Source organism: Phacochoerus africanus, chromosome 10, assembly GCF_016906955.1.
Source record: "Phacochoerus africanus isolate WHEZ1 chromosome 10, ROS_Pafr_v1, whole genome shotgun sequence".
Lineage (NCBI taxonomy): Eukaryota > Metazoa > Chordata > Mammalia > Artiodactyla > Suidae > Phacochoerus > Phacochoerus africanus.
The window spans coordinates 77,692,601-77,717,947 of record NC_062553.1 but is presented as its reverse complement, the minus strand read 5'-3'; the positions used below and the strand labels follow the sequence as shown (position 1 = coordinate 77,717,947).

Sequence of the window (25,347 nt, the reverse complement as noted above, 5' to 3'; positions counted from 1 at the left end):
TATATATATGAGATTTGGGGAGGAAATGGATATGCAGGGCATATAAAATTGAGTATGTATTATTTTAAAATAAATTATATATATATAATTAGTATATATATATCCTTAAAAATACACAACAAAGAACATACTGTTTGTGTTTCACCTGTGATGAAGGGAGTCTGCAAACTTTTTCTATAAGTGGTCAGTGACTCTCAGGGCCATAGAGTTTCTGTTGTAATAGTCAACTCTGTTCTTGCAATGTGAAGGCAACCATAGACAACATGCAGAAATATGGGCATGGCTAAATTCCTGTACAACTACTTATAGAAACAGGTGACCGGCCAGATTTGGCATATTTGCTGACTTTTGTTTTTTATATATGAACCCATACTGAACCCATCTTTCTTCTACAACTTGCTTTTCCAAATGTAATCCAAAATTACATTTTGGAGATTTATCTATGTTATCACACACAGCTGTAGTTCTCTCAATCCAAATGGTGCCGCTCTCAACATTCCTGTACACAGGTCCTTTGGTACAGGGGAAAGCATTTCTCTAGGGTGTAAAATACTTGCTGGGTTGTATGGTATGGCCATTTCTAACTTTACCCCTCATTGTTCAATTACTCTCTAAATAAGACCTACAAAATTATTCTATATGCATTGGTCATCATCCATCTTTGAGATTTATGTACCAACACAATGGAAGCGAAATGGTATCTCATTATCACATTGGTACACATATTCTTAGGAGAAGCAAGATAAAGAAACTTTTCAAACCAAAGCAATTCTGAGAAAGGAAAATGGAGCTGGAGGAATCAGGCCCCCTGGCTTCAGATAATACTACAAAGCTACAGGCATCAAAACAGTATGGTACTAGCACAAAAACAGAAATACAGATCAATGGAGCAGGATAGAAAAGCCCAGAAATAAACCCATCCACCTATGGTCAATTAATCTATATCAAAGGAGGCAAGACCATGCAATAGAGAAAAGAAATTTTCTTCAATAAGTGGTGCTGGGAAAACTGGACAGCTATACGTAAAAGAATAAAATTAGAACACTCTCTGACATCATTCATAAAGATAAACTCAAAGTGGATCAAAGACCTAAATATAAGATCAGATACTATAAAACTCTTAGAAGAAACAGGCTGAACACTCTCTGACATAAACTACAGCAATATCTTTTCAGATTCACCTCCTAGGGTAAAGAATATAAAAACAAAAATAAACAAATGGGACCTAATTAAACTTAAAGGTTTTTGCTCAGCAAAGGAAACTGTAAACAAAGTTAAAAGACAACCCACAGAATGGGAGAAAATCTTTGTAAATGAAGTGACTGATAAGGGATTACTCTCCAAAATATACTCTCTCTCTCTCCATATATATACAGATATGGGTGTGTATGTATACATATCTGTGTGTGTGTGTGTGTGTGTATATATATATATATAAATAATCAAATGGAACAATGGGCAGAAGATCTAAGCAGACATTTTTGCAAAGAAGACATACATATGGCTAGCAGGCACAGGAAAAAAGGCTCAACATCACTGATTATTAGAAGAATGCAAATCAAAACTACAATGAGGTACTTCACACCAGTCAGAATGGCCGTCATTGCCAAGTCTACAAATAACAAATGCTGGAGAGGGTGTGGAGAAAAGGGAACCCTCCTACACTGTTGGTAGGAATGTAAATTGGTACAACCACTATGGAAAGGAGGCTCCTCAAAAAACTAAAAATAAAACTACCATATGATCCAGCAATCCCACTCCTGGGCATCTATCTGGAGAAAATCATAACTTGAAAAGATACATGCACTGCAATGTTCATTGCAGCACTATTTATAATAGCCAAAACACGAAATTAACTAAATGTCCATCGACAGAGGAATGAATAAAGAAGATGCGGTACATATATACAATGGAATATTACTCAGTCAAAAAAAAGAACGAAATAATGCCATTTGCAACAACATGGATGGACCTAGAGACTAAGTGCAATTAGTGAAAAACAAACATCATATGAGATAGTTGTATGTGGAATCTAAAAAAGGAATATACGGAGTTCCCATAGTGGCTCAGCAGTTAAGGAACCCGACTAGCATTCATGAGGACACAGGTTTAATCCCTGGCCTCGCTCAGTGGGTTAAGGATCCCAAGTTGCCATGAACTGTGGTGTAGGTTGAAGACGCGGCCCGGATCCTGCATTGCTATGGCTGTGGTATAGGCCAGTGGCTAGAGCTCCAATTCGACCCCCAGCCTGGGGACCCCCATATGCTGCAGGGTGTGGCCCTAAAAACACCAAAAAAAAAAGGATACAAATGAACTTATTCGCAGAACAGAAACAGACTCACAGGCATTGCAAAAAAACTTATTGGTTATCAAAGGGAACAGGTGGGGGTAGGGGTAGGGATGGACTGGGGATTTGGGATTGGCATATGCACACTGTGATATAAGGATGACTGGCAAACAGGGCCACATTATATAGCACAGGGTCTCTACCCAATGTTTTGTGAAAATCTATATGGGAAAAGAATCTGAAAAAGAATGGATGTGTGTACATGTATAATTGAATCACTTTGTTGTACAGCAGAAATTATTACATTATAAATCAACTATACTTCAATAAAACTTTAAAAAATGAAAAAAATAAAAGAAAAAAAGAATCTTTTCAAATATTAGGCAGCTTCTTAGGTTTCATCTTTTCTGAGCTCCCTGACCCTCTTTCATTGAATTATTGTCTTTTTCTCTCTGAGGTGTATTTTTCATGTATGCTGGACATGAATGTTGCTTATGTGCACTGCAGTCATAACATCCCTTTTTTTTTTATTCCCAATGAGAGAGAACTTCTATTTTTTTTTTAATTGCTATTTCCCCAATACAATTTTTTTTCTACTGTACAGCATAGTGACCCAGTTACAAATACATGTACACCTTCTATTTTCTCACATTATCATGCTCCATCATAAGTGACTAGACACAGTTCCCAGTGCTATTTTAGGGCTGCACCCATGGCATATGGAGGTTCCCAGGCTAGGAGTCTAATCAGAGCTGTTGCTGCCAGCCTGTGCCACAGCCACAGCAATGCCAGATCCGAGCTGTGTCCAAGACCTACACCTCAGCTCACAGCAATGCCGGATCCTTAACCCACCAAGTGAGGCCAGGGATCGAACCCACAACATCATGGTTCCTAGTCGGATTCATTTCCACTGTGCCGCAACGGGAACTCCAACATCCCTTTTCAAATGCTTTTGCTGTCTTCATGTTCATAAATTTTAGGTTTTCATACAGTCAAATTTATCGGGCTTTTTCTTCATAGTTTTTACTTGTTGAGCCTTAAGAACTCGTTCCTTACTCCATATCATAAAGATATTCTCATGTATTTCTTGAAAATATTTGTTTTACTTTTTTATTTTATGCCTTTAGATTTCACCTTACATGATGAGATAAGGCAAACTCCATCTAGATTTTTAAATATGGGTAATCTATTATTCCTGCACCACCTGCTGACATGTGGCACTTTCCCCACTGATCTGTCCTGCCACCTCCATCACAGCATGTGACACAGAACTTCACGTATCCACCTGCGTCTTTGCTAGACTCTATTCTGTTCCGTTGACCTGTTTCTCTGCTGACAAAACACTGTATTAATTGTTTGCAAGAGTCCACCTCCCAGTCTTGATGTTCAATGTTACCTTGTTTATTTGGATATTCTTATTCTTCCTTATAAATTTTAGAATCACTTTGCCTAATTTTTTTAAATTTTGTGATTTTTATCAAAATTTAATTGAACTTTATGAATGGTATCAAAAGGGATTAGGACATATGGTTTTAAGACGGCTTCAGGAAGCCTAAGGTTCGAATGATAATGTTCAAGCCACAGATTTAGGGTTCTCTATTTTGCTGCCCTTTTTTTTTCCCTGCTATAAATTATTTCCTCGTAGTAGGTAAAACATTTAAGACAAAGTAGCTGGTTTTTTGGGCTCCATAAGTCACCAGGATCTATTATTCAGAGCCGGTAGATGGTAAAAAGAGCCCCTAATTTTCCATTGTTGGCACTGACTGCCATGAGGCTTAACTTTATTATCTTTAGCTCCTATTTCCCTCTCAATTACTTTCCCAAACTGCCATTCCATAGTACATTTTTCTAAATGTTATTAATAGCCGTGTCTGGGAAAGGAAGTTACTTCAAATTCAAAAAATCCTTTATAGTAAGTGTCTCACTTGGAGATTTTTTTTTTTTTTTTGGTCATTTTTTGCGCCGAACCCAAGGTACATGGAGGTTCCCGGGCTGGGGGTCCAATCAGAGCTATAGCCACTGGCCTACACCACAGCCACAGCAATGCCAGATCTGAGCCAAGTCTGCAACCTACACCATAGCTCAAGGCAACGCCAGATCCTTAACCCACTGAGCGAGGCCAGGGATCCAACCTGCAACCTCATGGATGCTAGTCAGATTCGTTTACACTGAGCCATGACAAGAACTCCGTGACTTGGAGTTTTATGATGCACTTTAGTATATCAAAGAATATCAGTGAAGAAATATGTCTAATTTTAACTTACCATTTCACAAGCTTTTTGTGTGTATTAATTATTTACTTCTTGCCTACTAATTTAATTTCCTTCCAAAATGTTCCATGGGACATCAATTTGGGAAATGATGTATTTAAACTTATAAGGAAAAGACAAGAAGAATTCAGATAATTTTGACTTCCTCATTGGTCAATCAGCAATAAGGAAAAAAATTTAAAAACACTAACATCAAAACAAACTAGTCAAAAAGCACTCAGCAAACCTCTTAAAGCTTAAGTGGTTTTTTTTTGCTTGGGATCTTAGCGTTGACCTATTTTTGATCAAACTCTTCTTTTAACTTGACAAGAGGTATACTTATTTCAGCACCAAAATGAAAGAATAGGCAGCCATCCCAGATTTACTCACATCTCACTGTGAAAGCTATAGGAGTGTTTGGCCTTATAAAAACGTAAGCAAAAGAAACGCATTTCTCTTATCAGTGCTCGGCCCTGAGCCCAGGTGCTTGCTGCCAAGTGGCCTGAGGAGAATCAAAAAACACACCAAATTAAGTGCCTTTTGTTTATACTTTCTTCTTTCTGCTCTGCTGACGCAGCAGGTATTAATCTGCTTGAGGCACTGCTGGACTGGCGGGGTGGCCCTGCTCAGCTAAGGATGGCAGGGGAAGAACATGTCACTCCCAATCTATGCTGAGTCCGGTAGCAGAGTCCTTGAGAACCCGAAAGTATAAATTAGAGGTTAAAGACTGAGGACCACAGGCATTGCCTTCACAACTATGAAGACCTGGATCCTGACTTCAGAGACTGAGACCTTAAGTCCAAAACACTGGGCACTCTACACTTCATGAAGCTCAAGACTTCTTGTTTTCTGCTGTATCCTGAGCCCGGATTAGGGTCTCTCAACAAAATATTTATCGGCTATCAAATGAGCAAAGGCTGGAGCTGTCTAGAATCATGATGTAGCCATGTGTGACTCTTTTCTGGTTTAGTCCCAGCACTAGCTTCCAGCTTTTCCTTGACAATGTTCCTTCACAGAGCAGCCCATTTCATCCCTGACCAGCAATGTCTAGAAATCCTTCCTCATACTGTACAGAAATCCTCCCCATGAACGTTCCACCTCAGATGCATACTCTACCCTCTGGAAGGTGGAGAACACACAGAACCATCTCCTCCGTGGCTATTTTTCTTTCTTTCTTTCTTTTTTCTTTTCCTTTTTTTTTTTTTTTTTTTGTCATTTTTAGGGCTGCACCTGTGGCATATGGAGGTTCCCAGGCTAGGGGTCAAATCGGAGCTATAGCTGCCGGCCTACACCACAGCCACAGCAATGTGAGATCAGAACCTCATCTGCGACCTCATCACAGCTCACGGCAATGCCAGATCCCCAACCCACTGAACGAGGCCAGGGATTGAATCCATGTCCTCATGGATATTAGTCAGGCTCGTTACCACTGAAACACAGTGGGAACTCCCATGGCTACTTTTTATTTTGAAATTTTCAAGTCTACAGAAAAGCTGAAGGAAGAGTACGATTAACACCCACATATACTTTTCATCTATTCATTAATTATTAATATTTTCCCGTATTTGCTCTGTTTTCTCTCTTGCTGTTTTTTTCTTCATGAATTACTTGAGAGTATGCTGCAAATGTAAGCCTGCATCACCTCTAGTATCTGTACATATGTCCTAAAAATAAGAACATTCTCCCACTTAACAGCTTTCCTACTATACACTTAATGCATCAGCTAGAGCCACAATACTACCAGATTGTTTCACTAATGGTGATACATATGTTGACCGGATATCTTCATTGAAAAGGTACGTTTTCCCCTTTATAATTAAAAATTTAAGTATTATTTTAGGAGTTCCCGTCGTGGCTCAGTGGTTAATGAATCCGACTGGGAACCATGAGGTTGCGGGTTCGATCCCTGGCCTTGCTCAGTGGGTTAAGGATCCAGTGTTGCCGTGAGCTGTGGTGTAGGTTACAGACATGGCTCGGATCCCATGTTGCTGTGGCTCTGGCATAGGCCAGTGTCTACAGCTCCGATTAGGCCCCTAGCCTGGGAACCTCCATATGCCGCGGGAGCAGCCCTAGAAAAGACAAAAAGACTATATATATATATATATATATATATAATTTTAAGGCAATGTGAATATCTGCTCCTTTAACAATTTTTTACCCAAGTTTTAGGAGCCACTGGTGATCCTTGCCAGAATCAACTATTACATTGAGAATTATAAAATAATGATTTTTCGATTCTCTGGTTTCTTCTATACTGATTTTCAAAAATCCAATGTGTTAGAATCCACTATCGTTTAAAAATCTTTTGCTATTTGAATTGTCCTGGATTTGGCTGGTGGGAGCCTCTTGAAGCTGCCTCCTAGGCCTTTTTGACATGACCCCTTCAGTTGAGCACTTCCTACCTTTCTGTCACTACGGGTCCAAGCTGACCCATACTTTCCCCTTCCCAAGACCTGGAATTAGCCACTCCTCCAAGAATCCCCGATTCCTCTTAAGTGGGGAATAGCCTTCATGAGAAACAGCTTTGCTCGTCCCTTCTACAGCCCTCCAGGTGTTTGGAACCAGTTATTTCTGTCCCATACTCCTTATCAAACCAAGGCTAATTTCTGCCAATTCCTCACACAAGTCTTCCTGTGACTGAGCTTTGATTTCTTACTCCACTCTTCTCTTTCACATTCCCTGTCTCAACTCAGCTGCGTCTTCTATTCCAGTGGTTCCCAGCCTGGCCCTACATCAGAATCCCTGGGGGGCTTCTTTAACACACAGACTCCCAGGATCCACACACGCCACACTCTTTGAGGGAGGGTCTCTGGGGTAGAATGTGAGACTATGTCTTTGCTTTTTTAAAGTTCCCTAAGTAGTATCAATATGGCCAGTCCACGGCATACTTCAATCTTTCAATATGGCCAGTCAATGGCATACTTCAATCTTTCAAGGCCTTGTGGACCCAGAATGGGATGCAAGATCAAAAGTAAGTCAAGAGCTATCACTTTTCTTATGCTGGACATTATAGTTCTTCCAACATAATTAAATCAGTGCTGACATTCTGAGGGAGGTGGGGGCGATAACATGACATTTTTGACTCATGATGAATTTATGAAGAATTAAATCCCCAAGATCTTTTCAAACACATCGTCAAGTCCCATCTCCCATAGCTTCATATATCCCATTGATCTTTCAGGCCTAGGCGTAAGGATTTACATTTGTTCCAATTAAAACTCATATTGCCTAATTCAGTCACACCTTCACTATGCCAAGGATCTTACAGATCCCGATGTTATCATCTGAAGTATTTTTACCCTTCCAACTTCATGTCACTCACAGTCAGGCATGCTATCAGAGTCTTCTCTTTCCTAATTTTTTTAAGTATTAAAAAATCAATCTTACATCACAGCTCACAGCAACACCAGATCCTTAACCCACTGGCCAAGGTCAAGGATTGAACACGCAACCCCATGGTTCCCAGTCAGATTCATTTCCTCTGTGCCATGATGGGAACTCCAATCCATTCTGCCAACAGCATTTATTCACTTTGTGTGTCTGTGATCACATTTTGGTAATTCTTGCAATATTTCAAACTTTTTCATTATTACTGTATTTGTTATGTTGATCTGTGGCCAGTGTTACTACTGCAAAAAGATTATGATTCACTGAAGGCTCGGATGATGGCTAGCATTTTAAAGCAACAAAGTATTTTAAAATTAAAGTGTAATATCACTTATATGTGGAATCTAAAAAAGGATATAGGGAGTTCCCGTTGTGGCTCAGTGGTTAACGAACCCAACTTGTATCCATGAGTACGCAGGTTTGATACCTGGCCTCGTTCAGTGGGTGAAGGACGTGGTGTTGCAGTGAGCTGTGGTGTAGCTCGCAGATGTGGCTTGGATCCCAAGTTGCTGTGGCTGTGGTGTAGAATGGCAGCTGTAGCTCCAATTTGACCCCTAGCATGGGAACCTCCATATGCTTTGGGTGTGGCCCTAAAAAGACAAAAAAGTTAAAAAAAGATATAAGTGAACTTATTTACAGAGCAGAAGCAGACCCAAGGACTTTGAAAACAAACTTATGGTTAACAAAGCGGACAGGCTGTGGGGAGGGAGGGACTGAGAGTTTGGTACTGGCATGTGTACACTGTGGTATATGGAATGACTGGCCAATGGGGACCTGCTGTATAGCACAGACAACTCTACCCAATATTCTGGGATAATCCATATGGGAAAAGAATCTGAAAAAGAAAGAAAGTGTGTATGTGTATAACTGACTCACTTTACTGTACATCAGAAATGACCACAACATTGTAAACCAACTATACTTCAACAAAACTTAAAAAAAAGTGAAAAAAAATCAATCTTACACACTTTTCTATGATTGTGGTCATAGTTATATAATTGTATATGTCTGTCAAAACTCATAGAATCATACACCAAGATGAATGAATTTTAATGTTATGTGAATTATACCTGAAAAAAAAAATGAAACTTATATCCCAAATACTCAGCTATATTTCTCTCCCAAATTAGGTCTCACTAACTTATTCTGATTGACAATATCTGCAAAATGTACTGCTATTCTAATGGAATTTTCATAGATTTTGTTTTTTGGCCACACCCATAGCATGTGGAAGTTCCTGGGCAGAGGACTGAACTCAAGCCACAGCAGCGACAACGCTAAATGCTTAACTGCTAGGCCACCAGGGAAGTCTACAATTCTGTATTTTTATTCATCTGAGGTCAATGCATTCTAGGGTTTGACACCTTGAAAAGGCATCAGGATTTGGTTCACTAGGCCAGTCACCCCAGTGAATGCATTACTACAATTTTAACAGTTCCCACAATATAAAATGCAAAGAAAAAGTGATGGAATGTAGAATAAGGTGAAAATAATATTTTAAACTACAATCTTTCAGAGAACTGGCTTAAAAAATTGAATGCAGGACTGTCATTCTTGCCTAGGAGAAGTTAGACAATTTTCACCTTTAAGTTTGATAGGATTTTTAAAAATACTCCTCAGTGCTGGGGAAGGTCAGTAAGACACACTCTTAGACTGTGTGGGTGAGAGGCTGAAGTAATACAACTTTCCTGGCCATTTGAGACTAACAAAAACTTAAGGAATTCAATTGGAATATGTATACACTGATAAAATCAAGAAAGAATTACACCAAATTTTTAGCAGGAGCTGGCCATTCTAGGCGGTAAAAGACGAGCTGTTTTCTTTTTCATTGCTTTCTGTTTTAAAAAATAAATTTAAAAATTTCTACGATGAGCCTATGTTAGTTTCATCATTAGGAGAAAAGCAGTACATATTTACAGCAATACCAATTAAAGAAAGAGGAGGAAGATAAACCACAAAAAGAAGGAAACAGGGATAGAAATAATTTTTTATAAAGATATACCTTTCACTGATAGGAATTCTCAAAATAAAATAGGTCTTCCAGGCAGTCAGTAATTTCATAAAGAATTTTTGTTCAGAGAATGGACAGTATTTCCTTTGCGAAGTTTCCTTGAGTGCTCCAGAAGATTCAAATACACAGTATTTCTAAAAGGGACACTTTTAGACTCTGCTTCCAAACAATATTCTCCAAACAAGAACCTTTATACCGAGTTATTAAATACCATAAATTCGTACCTTGAAGAACGATGCTCTGGTTTATTGCGTTCGTTTCGATCTGTAAAGAAAGAAGACAGTTACATTTTAAAATGCTCTTTAGAAGTCCTAGAAAAGGAGTTCTTAAATACCAGCTGCCATACCATTAGATTTCACAAAGAACTGTTCAATGGTGGCTGTGTCTTCCCCTGTCTAAGGCTCTCCTTCAGAGTCCAGAGGATTTCTCTGACAGACGAGGAATGAAGGATACAAAGAAGGACAGGCATGTAAAGTTTTTATAGTTTGTTACAATCAACTACTTAGAATATGTATCATTACAAGGATTATTTGATTTTCAAAGATCTTTGCTGTTTTAAACACTTTGCTAAAACCAAAACAAATTTAGCTAAGGAAAGAAAGTAAGGAAACTGAAAAGCCACAAATTACTCAGCTCAAAAAAATCATTCCATGAATCATGGTTGGCAAAATCTTCTAACAGGATGGGGAGGGGAAAAAAATGAGCAGTCAGCTACAGCAACATCTGCAAATACACTGAGACCAGCACAGCCTCATTCTTAACTCTCTACCACCCAGAACTTTTGAGAAGGTGGAGTTCCCTGTTTCACAGCTAATTAGGCCTAATGTGCCATAGGGCTGCAGTGGTCCTCAGCCAGGGGTGATTTTGTTCCCCCTCCCCAAGGGAACTTCTGGCGATGCCCAGAGACCTTTTTAGTTGTCCCAGCTGAGGAGTAAGGAGCTACTGAGATCTGAGGGGGTAGAGACCAGCAACGCTGCTATAACTACCCTGCAGTTGCACCCTATGACAAGGAATAGTCTCGCCCAAATGTCATCACTGCTGAGGCTGAGAGACCTGCTACAGGTTAAGAGATGAGAGCATGGCTGCTGGAAGTTTTGAAAAGTGCTCCTTTGGACTGCTTTAAAATGCTGCTGACCAACCCAAAGACTGTTCGTACAAGAGAAAGAACCATAAGACACACAGGTTGTCTTTTTGTTTGTTTTTGTTTTGTTTGACTCCCCCCAAGTCATGATTTTTTGTTTCAGTACATGCTTAAAAATAAATAAATAAATGAAGTAAAAAGATCTTAGTGTTATGAAAAAATTATCAAGAGAAAGCAATGTGTAAGCCACAGTAAAATTCCCTACAATGATTTTTAACAATCCTGTGCAATGTTATCAAAATACAGTTTTCTAAAGTATCTTCTGAATGCAAAACAAAGGTTAGGCAGGAATTCTTTGTTTCTCTTAATTTTACTAAGCTGATGGAACAGCACAGAGATAATAAAACCATTGTCTAAAACTTCTAGAGACAATTATGGAAGAAATGGAATCAGATTTACATAGCTAAATACAAATTGTTTCTGAAAAGGTTCATAATAAAAAAGAAATGTCTTTTTAAACCAAGGAGTTAGCACATAGGGAGACACTGTTCTCTGAAAAACTAACAAGTAGGAAGGGTCACAATAAAACATGTTTGTTTAGATATAATGCAACTCCAAAACTCACAAGGTTAATACACTTCTGGTTCCAATTTCTCTACAGAGTGACTTAGTATTACTGCTGCTTTTCAAACTTTTCTTAAATAAAAATATGGTTTTGCAGTTGTTGAGTACTGAAAATTTAAAGTCAGAGCACATTTTAATTATGTTTTCAACTGTTCTTCTCCAGCTTTTAGACTGTTCATTTTGCTAACAAAAGTAAAATATATTGTTGCAAAGTCAAGCTAGAAATGATATGCAGATCAGCTATCTTCATAACAAAGCAACAACTCTTACCTGTGGCTAAAGATGAGCTAAAAGTCTGCCAGTAATACCATATGATGTGGCTGTGGTCCCAGTTTCTTACAGTTTACTTTGGCCTGTAGTTGTGAATTCCCCTACAAATCTCCCTAGTCACATGACACACAGGAGGAGGGGAGAAACAGAGTCACGATGCCTGTAAACAAGACTCTGCATCCAAGGGCTTCCTTCCCTCCAGGGCCTGTCCTGATTGGCGGATGTGCTGAGACCAGTCAGCACAGCTGGAATGCAGCCACTCAGGAAGCCAGTGGCTCATAGTTCTCCTTCATTCTTGGTTACAACAGGAAATTCTATGGTCATTGAAATACTTTCTGCTCTAAGGAAATACAAAGGCCTCCCCACTGTACTTTTCTATTGAGAAGTAATTAGAATCCAAGAAAATAACTTGATAATCTGTTGAAAGACATTTTAAACATTTCCTCCCCAGATCACTCTTAGCGTTATGTGTATTACAGCTCTACATAATGTGCATACACAGTGCACATAACATGTTACTCCTAAGACCCACGTGTTTGGTTATTGGAGGGTACAGGTAAATCATCCATCACTCACAATATTCCCCACCCACAGCTCTTGGCAAAAGAAAACAAATTACAATATGTGGTCTTGGCTTATCTTTTTTCTTAAAGTATACAAACCACTGGACTTTACATTTTGCCATAAGCCATCTTTCAGCCTGAAAACATATAAATAGGTAGTGTGGGTGTATGGCATATTAGGGTTCCACACATGAAGTTTTTTATGCCTATTTTAAGTGAAGTAATTTTCATGACAGCCGAGATCATTGTGCAATTGTCAAGAAATACATTAGTGGTGATGCTGAAGTTCTGGCAAAATAATAAGTGGTTATTTTGTTCCAAAAGCTAAGACTGAACAAAACAAAGCACTGAGGGTAGATGTGGGACCTCGATCTTGCCAACAATAATAACACATTCGTATTAAAATCCTCTTAAGAAAAATGAGTACAGATCTATAGCACACAAGGAAATCTCATCTTGACTATATACCATGCTTTACCCTTATGGATTCTATTTATTTCAAATCAGATACTCTTTGGCACGTCCCCTAAATTTTTTTTAAGAGTTTCAAATTTTTAAATATTAGGAGAAAATATACTTGCAAAGGTTTCCCAAACTTTTACATACTCAGAATCCACACAAATAACTTATGAGCCCAAAGTCTCACCATTTCTATGAATTAAAGAATTATTAAAAATAAGAATGCCCTAACTCTAAAATTTAGTTGCCAAATGGTGCATGTTTGCTGTGGATAATGCGGGGACTCCAGGGGCCCAGTGAGCAGCGCAACTGGCTGGGCTGGATGGCTGTGTCAAAGTCTTTCGGTTTTATAGGTCTATGTCACACACACACACACACACACACACCACTTGCATTCCTTGTCTCTATTCGTCCAAGTCCCCTGGTCAATAAAGCTAATTTAGGAAGTGGAAGAATACCCTGCAAGTAGAACAAAGGTAGAAGCAGGCGGGTGCAAAGGGTGCTGAAGGCTGTATGTGCATGAATGCTGTTGGGGACACGTAAAAGAGGTAGCAGGGGAGCCCGAGACACCTCAAGGGTCTGGGGAATCAGGAGAGTGGTGGGACACCACCATGGAGAGTGACTCTGTGAGAGGGGTTACCCAGAATCTTCTGGTACAATGATCTCTGATTCTAAGCAATCTGGACATGCATGATGCCATGTTTATATATTTAAGTGGTATGCCACCTCTGTAGAAATAGGTCCCAATTCTGGCAGGGACAACTCCTGGGAAACGGCTAGACAGATTCAACTGACACTAACCATTCAGGGTGATTCTGAATCCAATAATAGGAAAAACACTTTGAAACGAAGATGACAAAAATGCAAATGTCATCTTTTGCTTTGATTAAAACTAAGAAGAATGGCCATCTACTGGAAGGCATTCAGGCTTTGAGTATCTGGCTTTGATCACTTAACTGGAGAGAAAAATCACACCCCATTGGGTAGGGACTTACACTACTAACTCAAGTCAGCAACAAAAGGTCCTAATCATTCTTTGAAATTAGTGGGAAGACTCAGTCCATGGGAATGAATATATATAGATACACAATAGAGTATGAATCTGTCTTATACCTCACACTGGAGTGTAAAATCTCTTATGATTTTTTAAATTTTATTGAAGTATAGTTGATTTACAGTGTGGTGTTAATTTCTGCTATATGGCAAAGTGATTCAGACACACACACACACACACACACACACATTGTTTTTCATATTCTTCTCCATTATGGTTTATCACAGGATATAGTTTCCTGTGCTATGTGGAAGGACATTTTGTTTATCCATCCTATATATACCAATCTACACCTGCTAATCCCAAACTCCCAATCCGTCCCTCTTGACCAAAATCTCTCTTTCGAATGATTGTTACCTGTGACGGAATTCTGTATCATGCTCCCAGGCATTACTTACATACTCCAGTTTAGGATATGAATAGTTGATGGTATTTTTTGGTCTTTTTGTCTTTTTTAGGGCCACACCAGCAGCATATTTTAGGGCCACACCAGGCTAGAGGTCGAATCGGAGCTATAGCCACCGGCCTACACCACAGCCGCAGCGACGCGGGATCTGAGCTGCGTCTGCGACCTACACCACAAGTCATGGCAATGCCGGATACTTAACCCATTGAGTGAGGCCAGGGATTGAAGCTGCAACCTCAAGGTTACTAGTTGGGTTCGTTAACCACTGAGCCACGATGGGAACTCCAGTTTATGCTATTTTTAAAAAATGACCACTCCTACATAAATGCTTCGTGCCATTCAATATTAACTAGAAGATCCACACATCCTGAGGAAGAATTCTTTGCAGCAACAATAGCATTATCTCTTTATTTATGAGAAGCAGAATAAATTTTTAAAAATGAATTCATTCATTAGAAGACAGAAGATATTCAAGGTTCACAAATCTTACTTTAATGACCTAAAGATAGCAAAACTAGTTCTACCCAAATAGAACATGGATGGAATTTTACATATCTGAGATTAGAATTTCAGAGGCTTTTAAAAAAATGGTTCTTTTTAGCAGAAGGGAGAGAGATGGACTGGGACTCTGGAGTTAATAGGTGCAAACTACTGCATTTGGAATGGATAAACAATGAGATCCTGCTGTATAGGGAACTATATCCAGTCACTTGTGATGGAGCACGATGGAGAATACTGTGAAAAAAAGAATGTATATATGTATGTGTGACTGGGTCACTTTGCTGTGCAGTAGAAAATTGACAAAACACTGTAAGCCAATTATAATGGAAACAATAAAAATCTTTTAAAAAGCAAAGATATTATTTAATTTTTTTTTTTTTTTTTTTTGGCCATGGTGTGTAGCAGCTTGAGGTGGGGATCTCAGTTCCCAAACTAGGGACTGACTGAACGAGGGCTACAGCAGTGAAAGCGCCAAGTCCTAAAAACTAGGCCACCAGAGAACTCCCTTAAATGGTTCCTATATGTAGGCTAAGAAAACCGCAAATATGTCTACTTGAAAAGAATCCAGCATTCACTCTACAAATTACTGGCACCAGCTAATTCCTACCTATATTCATCTCCTCTAACTCCATTTCACCAGTCTTGTTAAGGTGTGTTTCCAAACTATCAGCCACTTTTGAGGCTCCCACGGTGACTAAGATATTGCTGTTTTAAATGGTAGGTTTTCGATAAATATATATATCTGTTGTTGAACTCATGTAAGAAAGTTACTGCTCTCTTGGTCTAAAACACCCAGGAATTGAAGACAACTCTGTGAGTTACCACTGCAGGAGAATGAGGCAGATTATAGAGACATTTACATGAGCACTACCCACACCTCACGTTTAAGTGGAAAAGTCTGGTCTACAGCACTGTCTATACTCATGCCTTTCATTACTTCTAATTATAAAGTGTCTCAACTCATTAAAACATAGCACCCTAATCACAGGGAGGGAGAATTTGGGGGGGGGGGTTGAACACCGGAGTTACGCTTCAACAAAGAAGCAGACTGTCTCTGGAATCTGTGTTCTCCTCCCTGTGCCCACTGCTTCTTCTTTTTTTTTTTTTTTTCCCACTGTACAGCAAGGGGGTCAGGTTATCCTTACATGTATACATTACAATTACATTTTTCCCCCAGCCTTTCTTCTCGTGCCCACTGCTTCTACCTGCATTCTAGGTTCTGGATCAGCATTTGTCTGGACGGTTGTGTCTCAACTGGATTTTCTGGCTCCCATCTCTTCTCTTCCAATTCAGCTACATTGCTGTCCAGATAAATCCCTGCCTCAGGAAAATTCCAAACCACTACATGCCACAGACCCTGAGAGGATTCCACGAGGCGATGACAGTGACGTCCTTAGAACCTTGCCTGGGCACAGTGGGTTCTCCAAAAATGTCAGCTGCCACCTGGTGTTAAAAGGCCAGCTACTGGAATTCCCGTCGTGGCGCAGTGGTTAACGAATCCAACTAGGAACCATGAGGTTGAGGGTTCGATCCCTGCCCTTGCTCAGTGGGTTAACCATCCAGCGTTGCCGTGAGCTGTGGTGTAGGTTGCAGACGCGGCTTGGATACTGCGTTGCTGTGGCTCTGGCGTAGGCTGGTGGCTACAGCTCCGATTAGACCCCTAGCCTGGGAACCTCCACATGCCGCGGGAGTGGCCCAAGAAAAGGCAAAAAGACAAAAAAAAAAAAAAAAAAAGGCCAGCTGCTACCTAGGTGTAGTGACTACTAGTGCATGGCAGTGACTTCATACTGACCTTACCTCTCTAAACCTACCCCTGTCTTCTCATCTGCAAAATGCGGAAGGATACAATATAGAGCTTTTGTCAGAATAAATAAACGGTGTGAAGAGCTTAGCTCAGTAATTGGGACATACATTTTACAACTCTACTTCTGCCACGACTACTCTGTCTTTCATGCCTGGCTCAAGGGCTACCTTCTTCCTAAAACTGTCCCTAAATCTTCTTTCTCTTTAGCATCCTTGAATTGCTGTGGCAAATTACCCCAAACGTTGTGGCTTAAAATAACAAATGGGAGTTCTCGAATCTGACTAGTATCCATAAGAATAAAGGTTCAATCCCTGGCCTCGCTCAGTGGGTTGAGGATCTAGCATTGCCGTGAGCTGTTGCGCAGGTCGCAGATGTGGCTCAGATCTCACGTTGCTGTGGCTGTGGTGTAGGCTGGCAGCTGTAGCTCTGATTCAGTCCCTAGCATGGGAACCTTCATATGCCTCAGATGCAGCCCTAAAAAGACAAAAACAAAAAACAAAAAACAAGAAAAGAAAACTATTACCTTACATCTCTAGAGGTGAGAAGTCAAAATAGGTGTTACTAGGCTAAAATCAAGGTGTGTGTCGGGTTATATTCCTTCTGGGGACTCTGCGGAGAATCAGCTTCCTTGCCCTTCTCAACTTCTCCAGGTCACCTGCATTCCTTGGCTTGCGGCCTCTTCCTCCAACAATGCAGCATCTTTAAATCTCTGAACTCCTCTTCTCCCTCCTTTGACTTTAGAGACCCTTAGGAATACACTGGACTTGATGGGATAATCCAAAATCATGTTACATCAAGATCAGCTGATGAGGAACATTAACTCCTCTCTGCCATGCAATGTCACATACCTGCAGGTCCCGGGGATTTGGACATGACATCTCTGGGGGGCGGATTCCATTACTCTGCCTGCCCCATCCTATGTGAACTCTCATACTAGCTATACCAGTCACGTGATGCTGAGCAATACTAAATAATACTATATCATTAGCTACAGTTTTAGGCATGTGTCTACTTCCTTACCCTATCTGTGCATGTGATGAAGTCAGGACTCTGTCTTAGACTCTGCCTCCCAGTCCACCCTCTGGTAGCGTTTGTTGATAATGATAATATCCAATGTACCCCCATTCCCTTTCCTGCCCTACATCCTTTAGGCTGTAGCTGGTTCCTTGATATGTCTGACATTATGAAAAGTGTGTCTTGCTATGAATTCCCATACATTTACACTTTCTATAAACAGCCTAGTGATTGAAGAGTCACCTCTGCCCTAAAACATTTGGGCTATTCACATTTGGTCTATTCTTCTATCTCAAGGCCGCTCTCACCAAACTAAACTACACACAGGAGAAACAACTATAGCACATTTGAACTGGAAGAAGAATCAGCTATTTGAAAACAGGCTGCTACTTCTTTTTTTATAATTCTTCCTTTAAATGGTTCAAATGAATCATTTTGATGGTTGAGTACAACCCATTATAGAAATAGGCTTTTTATGATTTGAGTTTTTTATGTTATTTCAGAAGTGAAAAATCAGAGCCACCATCTACATTGCCCCTTTTCACCCCAAAATGAATTTGGTACTTTAGGAAGATGGACATTTCTTCAGTGCCGGACAGGTCCTGGGAGGCAAGGTGACCTGGGGAGCAGAAATGGAAGCAGGCTTGGCAACCAGGTGTCATCAACCCTCCTTGCTGCTCCCCACCTCAAGCTCCCTAGTGATTCTATTAAGTACTTTTGTAACTCCTCGTCTTACAAAATCTCACTCTTTTTCCAGCAAGTGAAACTTGTGCTTTAAGGAGGGGTAAAAAGACCTTTTAGTTAAATATAAATCTGTATCTCCCCAACTGCCAAATTTAAAATATCAGAGCCATATTCAAAATATTAGGTTATTCCTGGAGTTCTCATCGTGGCTCAGTGGTTAACGAATCTGACTAGGAACCATGAGGTTGAGGGTTCGATCCCTGGTCTCACTCAGTGGGTTAAGGATCCGGGTTTGCCGTGAGCTGTGGTGTAGGCTGCAGACTAGGCTTGGATCCCGCGTTGCTGTAGCTCTGGCGTAGGCCAGTGGCTACAGCTCTGATTCAACCCCTAACCTAGGAACCTCCATATGCTGCGAGAGTGGCCCAAGAAATGGAAAAACAAAAATCGAAAACAAAAAAACCCCCAATATTAGGCTATTCCTAAGGGGTTTTCTAAAAGAGTCATAAATTTTACCTGGAATAAGATTTGCTACCATGAAAGTAACCTGGGAAAGTGACCCAATAACAGAGATTGTATTCAGTGTTTCCCAAATTATAAAAACTTTTGGGAAGGCTAAAGTCACAAAGCATATTAGTATCTTAAAAGCTCTAAGAAATCTTGCAATTAAAAAATCTGTTTAACTTCTATTAACTAGCATTTCTCAAACTAATTTGAGGATAAAACATCTTTTACAAAATAAGACTTGATGTCTCATACCTTAGCGTGAGCAATGCTCTCTCACTGTCACCATCCACTCTTCTGGGAACCCCAGACCCCTTGACAGAGCTGACATTTGCATCTCCATGTCCTGCACCACGTCTAACATGTAGGTAGCACTGTTCTAATGAACAAAACTCCAGCAGGTGTAGAGCCAGGCCTGACACCCAAACACAAAAGGGAGCAGGGAGTAATGATGAAAGAATCTCCCAACTCAAACCGGTCAAACCCTGATCTTTGAAGATTATATTAAATGTGTCCTTTCTTTAACCTCAGCATTTATTTATCTTTGATTCTGCATTGTTTGGGTTAATCTACCTATCTTAGAATCAGAGATTCCACAAAGAAGGTGAATATATGTGGTGCCTCCAGGTCTCCACTTCTGGGTCACAATTTCCCATTAGTGGGAGGTCAGGATGACAACCTTGATAGAGATTAAGAGCAGGAACTTAGGTCAGACAGGCCTTGGTTTGAGTTCTTGCTCCACTGTTTATTTATTATCTGAATTATCTTAACAAGACAGGTAGCCTCTGTAAACCTTGGCATCCACATCTATAAAGGGGGGGTGTGTAACAATAATACCCATCTCCTCAAGCTGAATGAGGAATAAATGAAGAAATGCATATAAAGGATAGTATGGTTGCTGACCATGAAAAATGCTAATAAATGTTTACTGTTATGATGATAATATGAGGGACACAGAATATTGTAGAGTTCATAATATGTGGGTAGCATTATCTAAAAAGTTAATTATCCTTTGTCCAATATGGATTTTTAAATTCTGTAGGATTTTTTTCTTGCTTATTACTGGTCAAGAGAACAGGAATGCACTAATAAATAAATTCCAAATCTTTCCTTATCCAATGGCTCCAGGCTTTCCCCTACCTAAAACCAAGGGCTACTATGAAAAATTAATAAATATGATTTTCATCTTATGTTTCATTTTCCCATTGCAGGCTCTGACAAAAGTGATAAATAAGCCCTAAAAGTAAGCAGCCAAAGGGAGAAAAAGAACTAAAAGCAGACAGAGGTAGTTCCTTTAGGATGAAAAACTGTGCTAACCAGGGATTGGCAGCCCTCCCACACCTTAAAGCCTCTTTCCTAGTTTCATCCCCATAGTCATTTTCTGAGACTCAAGATTTCAAACACGAATTTTCTGAGTAGGATATATGAGTGAAAGAAAGAAACTAAACAGATGAAATATTAATATTAATATTTAATATTAAATTCCTGAAATCTCCCTCCATTTTTTTTTTTTTTTTGGTGTGTGTGTGTGTGTGTCTTTTGTCTTTTTTGTTTTAGGGCCACAAAAGCGGCATATGGAAGTTACCAGGCTAGGGGTCTAATCAGAGCTGTAGCAGCCAGCCTACACCACAGCCACAGCAACACCAGACCTGAGCCATGTCTGTGACCTACACCACAGCTCACGGCAATGGCGGATCCTTAACCCACTGAGCAAGGCCAGGGATTGAACCTGCGTCCTCATGGATGCTAGTCAGATTCGTTTCCGCTGAGCAGACGGGACTCCCCTGCCTCCGTATTTTAGGATGGCATGGATTTCTTTTACAAGACTTCAGAAAACAAAGATTAAATGTGCTATTTTCAGTGTCAAAGGACAGGTAACATCTCTAATCATGGGTGGCTTTTTCAGCTGTTTGGGTAAAAATAAAGATGACTTTTTTTTTCCCCCTTAAAGGGTGCAAAGTCCATGTTTATTATCTCCTCTTTCTTTAGTTCAGGATGAATTTGCAGATGTCGCAACAAACTTTTACCTTTGTAGAACTGACTCTGCAAAATGAGCAAATATGAGAAATGAGTGTAACCAAGAGACTCCTTTATCTGGGAAGCAGGAAACAAGGGGGAGATCACCTTATTCCAAATACCAGGCACCTTGCTCTCATGCGCAAACCTTTCCTACACAGCTGAGGATTTTTATGATCTGAGTCTTCCAACAAATTTTTATCCACAGTGGGGCAGTCTTGGCCTCTAATTTGGAATGATGAAAAAAACTTTTTCTTCTAATCAAGAAAAGGTAAAGCCACATGTAGGCCTGCCCACATTCCCTTACCTAGGGGTAGAAAATGTACTCCTCTTACACATTCAAGCCCACCCATCTCCTTCCTCTTTATTTTTAAAAAATTATTATTATTATTATCATTTTGCTTTTTAAGGCAGCACCAGTGGCATTGGAGGTTCCCAGGATAGGGGTCAAATTGGAGCTGTAGCTGCTGGCCTACACCACAGCCACAGCAACACCAGATCCCAGTCTGCGACCTACACCACAGGTCATGGCAACGCCAGATCCTCAACCCACTGAGTGAGGCCAGGGATCAAACCCACATCCTCATGGATACTAGTCGGGTTCATTACCACTGAGCCACAATAGGAGCTCCTCTCTCCTCTTTATTAAAAACTGCCACCCAAATATCCACCTTCCAAAGGCCACTGGGACATAAACCAGGAGTGTGCCCAGTGGCCTCACCCTACTCTTCAGCTGTGTGGCTCAGTTAGGACTCTTCATGGTTCTCAACACACAGGACCTCTGGGTGAGGGGAGGCCCTAGAGTCACAGCTTTGCTGTGAAGCCTTATTTGTTTCCCATGGGCAGAAATAATGTTTCCCCTCCAGATGCCCCCAACACACATAGTGCCCCGCCCTGTTGGCACTTATCACAGTTTGATTCACGTTGTAATTCTCTTTATGTCTTGACGCTTCCGCCATAACATGTCCTTTAAGACTGGGCCTCCTATGCCCTGTCATGCCTGGCAGAGCACCTCCCACACAGGAGGAGAGCATAAACTGGTAGGAAACCTCCCCAGCACCTCTCCAAACTGGACACATCTGTGCTGTTCGTGCTTTTTGGAGGGGGCAGGAGGTTGGTTATTACTAACTGAGAGAGGCAAGAGACTGTGCTATTAATTGATTAGAGGGAAGAGATTATATATATTACCATGGAAAAGCTTCAAATAATCTGGATTTGGAGTGAAAGCATTTTGAAGTGCTACTTCAGAGTTGCAGAATTAGCAAAACACATGTTCGTGTAATGAAACATGCACTGTTTAAAGAAGGGTTGGGGAGGCCCTGCAACTATCACAGAGAAGCACAGGAAGCTGGACAAGGGTCCCCTTCTGTGGCTCCCAGGGTACAAGAAACAGCTGAGATAAATTCAAGCACTGGCGATCAGCATAACGCCACCACCAATGACAGCTATTACCAGTGTTACTGGTAGAGGCATTCTACACATTTCATCTTCACGGAAGTCCCTCCATGCAAGCCTTTTCCATTTTAGGGGTGAGGAAACAGAGGCTCAGAGAAGCTAGTTAGATAAAAAGGGAGTGTGAGTCTTAACTCTGGATCTGATGAACCCCAAAGTCCCGGCTCCTTCCACTATATCAGAAAGCTGGAGGTCCCACTTGCTGGATGAACTACAGGGTGAATGTGTAGAAATGCTGTTCACCACAAGCCACACTTATATTTCAGTGTCAGATAGTGCATTGTTTAGAGACTGAATCTAGGGCCTCAAATTCCTTCCAACTGTTTCTGAGGTTTTCTTCAGCTCCACAAAACAAACACCCTCTCATAAATTCCTAAGAATACAGAAGATTTTGACTTGGGCGTCTTATAACAAGACGTGTGAGCTGGGCAAATAGTTTCAGTTCACTACCTAGTGCTCTCAATTATCATGCTACTAGCATTAAATTTATGGGATCAACAGAGTATAGGTACTGATACATAATGGTAGGAACAATTAATTTTAAAATTAATGGATTATGAGACAAGCTTGAATTATGGTAGAATACGGTTTGTTGTCAATTCCTGTATCTTCCAAGTGAAATTTTTTAAAAAGAATAAAGTGACCTGAGAGAGTTACTAAATTTTTATAAGAGCAATACAGAGGGTGCTGAGTTTCAAATACAATTAGCCATTTTTCTGTTGCAATGCAAAGTTCACTTTCCCCCCCCCCCCCCGGCTGCACCCATGGCATGTGTAAGTTCCTAGGCCAGGAAATGAACCTGTACCACAGCAGTGATAAAGGCCACTGCGGTGACGCCACCAGATCTTTAACCCACTGCACCACAGGAGAACTCCCCAAAGTCCACTCTTAATGACGGCTAAGACACACAAAGCTAAAACACTGGGTGATGAGGATAAAGAACTGTAGGGTACATTAGCTGGACAGCAGAAATTGACTGCAGAGGAGCTTATGCATCATTTATGCAAACCAGTCTTAGAGCTATCTTAGGTTTGCCTGTCATCACAACACTACTCCACACCCAGATTCATCGACACAGGGTTAAATATGTTTGTTTGCATCATTCGTGGATTAAACTACTCACTACAGGCAGTTAAAAACTAGGTCTGAGACACAGAGAACAGACTTGTGATTGCCAAGGGGGAGGGGGAGGAAGTAGGATGGACTGGAAGTTTGGGATTAGTAGACGCAAACTATTACATTTAGAGTGGATAAGCAATGAGGTCCTACTATACAGCACAGGCAACTATATCCTGTCTCTTGGGACAGAACATGATGTAAGATGATAATATAAGAAAAAGTATGGAGTTCCTGTCTGGCGCAGCGGAAATGAATCTGACTAGGAACCATGAGGTTATGGGTTTGATCCCTGGCTCGCTCAGCAGGTTAAGGATCCAGCATTGCTGTGAGCTGTGGTGTAAGTCGTAGACGCGGCTCAGATCTGATGTTGCTGTGGCTGCAGCGTAGGCTGGCAGCAACAGCTCTGATTAGACTCCTAGCCTGGGAACCTCCATATGCCACGGGTGCAGCCCTAAAAAGACAAAAGGCAAAAAAAAAAAAAGAAAGAGAGAGAGAAGAAAAAGTGTGTATATACACGTACAGCACAAATTGGCACAACATTGTAAATCAACTATATTTGAATTAAAAAAAATAAAATTAGTCTGAGAAACAGTGATCATTTGGTTAGGGGACAGGTCCAGTAATATGGGGATGAAATGGAGGCCCTATTCTACTGGTCAGAAACCATAGTAAAGTGGTGTGTACTTTCCTCACACACAGCTGTGGATGAGATGCCAGCGTATGCAGGGCAGTGAGATGGAACTTAGCCACTCTCTGACTCAGTTTGCTCAGGTAGAATCTCTCTGATCCACTCGGCTCTAGGCCAGAGGAAAAAAGAATCAAAGATAATGCCAACTATCTTGGAGGATGAAAGACTGAGGAATACAGATGGAACACAATAAAATCTGCTTTCGACAAACTCACAATCCATGTTGAGATGCAAGAACAAACCATTTCTAAAGCATAAAGTGAGTACAAAAACTGTGGAAGAACCTTAACATTCTTGATTGACATATCAATGAGAATTGTGACAATCTGCAGTCTTTAACAAAAGAGCTGCACAAATTTCAGACTTCTCTCAAATAACAATTTCATCAAAATCCATGTATTCCCTGTGTGTATCATTGTAGCATGAGTTAACTATGTTTTCATCCTTCACTACAATTTTTATCAGTCACTTGCATAGGTGTACTTGCCTTGCAGCAGAAATAAAAAAAATTCCTGCATCACCTGATATGCAAACTACTTGGACTTATAGGGTTGCTAGTCAATAATCACATGGTGAATATTAAAATAAATGAATGTCCAGGAGCTACTGAAATACAGAATTAAAATGGAAGGTTTAGTTGTGACTAAGAAATCTCCAAAGGCTTCCCGGAGTAGATACCATTCGTTCTGAGCATCACTTTAGGTTGGCATAATTTGAGAAGTAAAAAAAGGAATGGAGGGCATCTAAGTTTAGGGAATCATATGTACAAAAGTGTGAAGTGCAAAGAACCAAGGGAAAGTGTTGAGAAAACTAGTTGCAGGTAGAACTCAGCATGTGAGGAAAATAGACTGGGAATGCTATTACAAAACTAAGTCAGGATCACTTGAGGCAATTCATGAATGTTATTCCTTAGCATCTGTGCCTTCTGTAGGCATGGAGAAAAGTTAACCTGTTGGGATGGACTCGGTGGTAGAGGGGTGACGAATGGAGAGAGGCCGTTAAGAACAGTATAAACTGGAATTAAAGGCCTGACATAAAGGAAGAGAAAGAGGAAATGAACGTGGTAGGGCTGAGTGGAAAGAGACAGGATCAGGAATGGACAGTATGTGCTGAGGGAGGAAGGGGGAGTAATGACACGGTACAGGGCTTGTGCTGCCAGTCACAGAGGTTAGGAAGG

The 25,347-nt window shown here is 40.5% G+C and overlaps 1 protein-coding gene across 6 annotated transcripts in view; it reads right to left on the bottom strand.

Annotated features, from left to right (window-relative positions):
* Positions 1 to 25,347, bottom strand: part of SH3D19 (SH3 domain containing 19) — a 183,487-nt gene that overhangs the window by 91,220 nt on the left and 66,920 nt on the right. For 3 of the 6 annotated variants that reach the window (XM_047798031.1, XM_047798028.1, XM_047798029.1), the window contains exon 2: positions 10,159 to 10,198. In XM_047798031.1, coding sequence (XP_047653987.1) covers positions 10,159 to 10,198 — 40 coding nt within the window. Of the gene's footprint in view, positions 1 to 10,158; positions 10,199 to 11,909; positions 12,012 to 25,347 lie in introns of those variants that run through there. The other 3 variants (XM_047798032.1, XM_047798033.1, XM_047798034.1) reach the window with 3 other exon arrangements.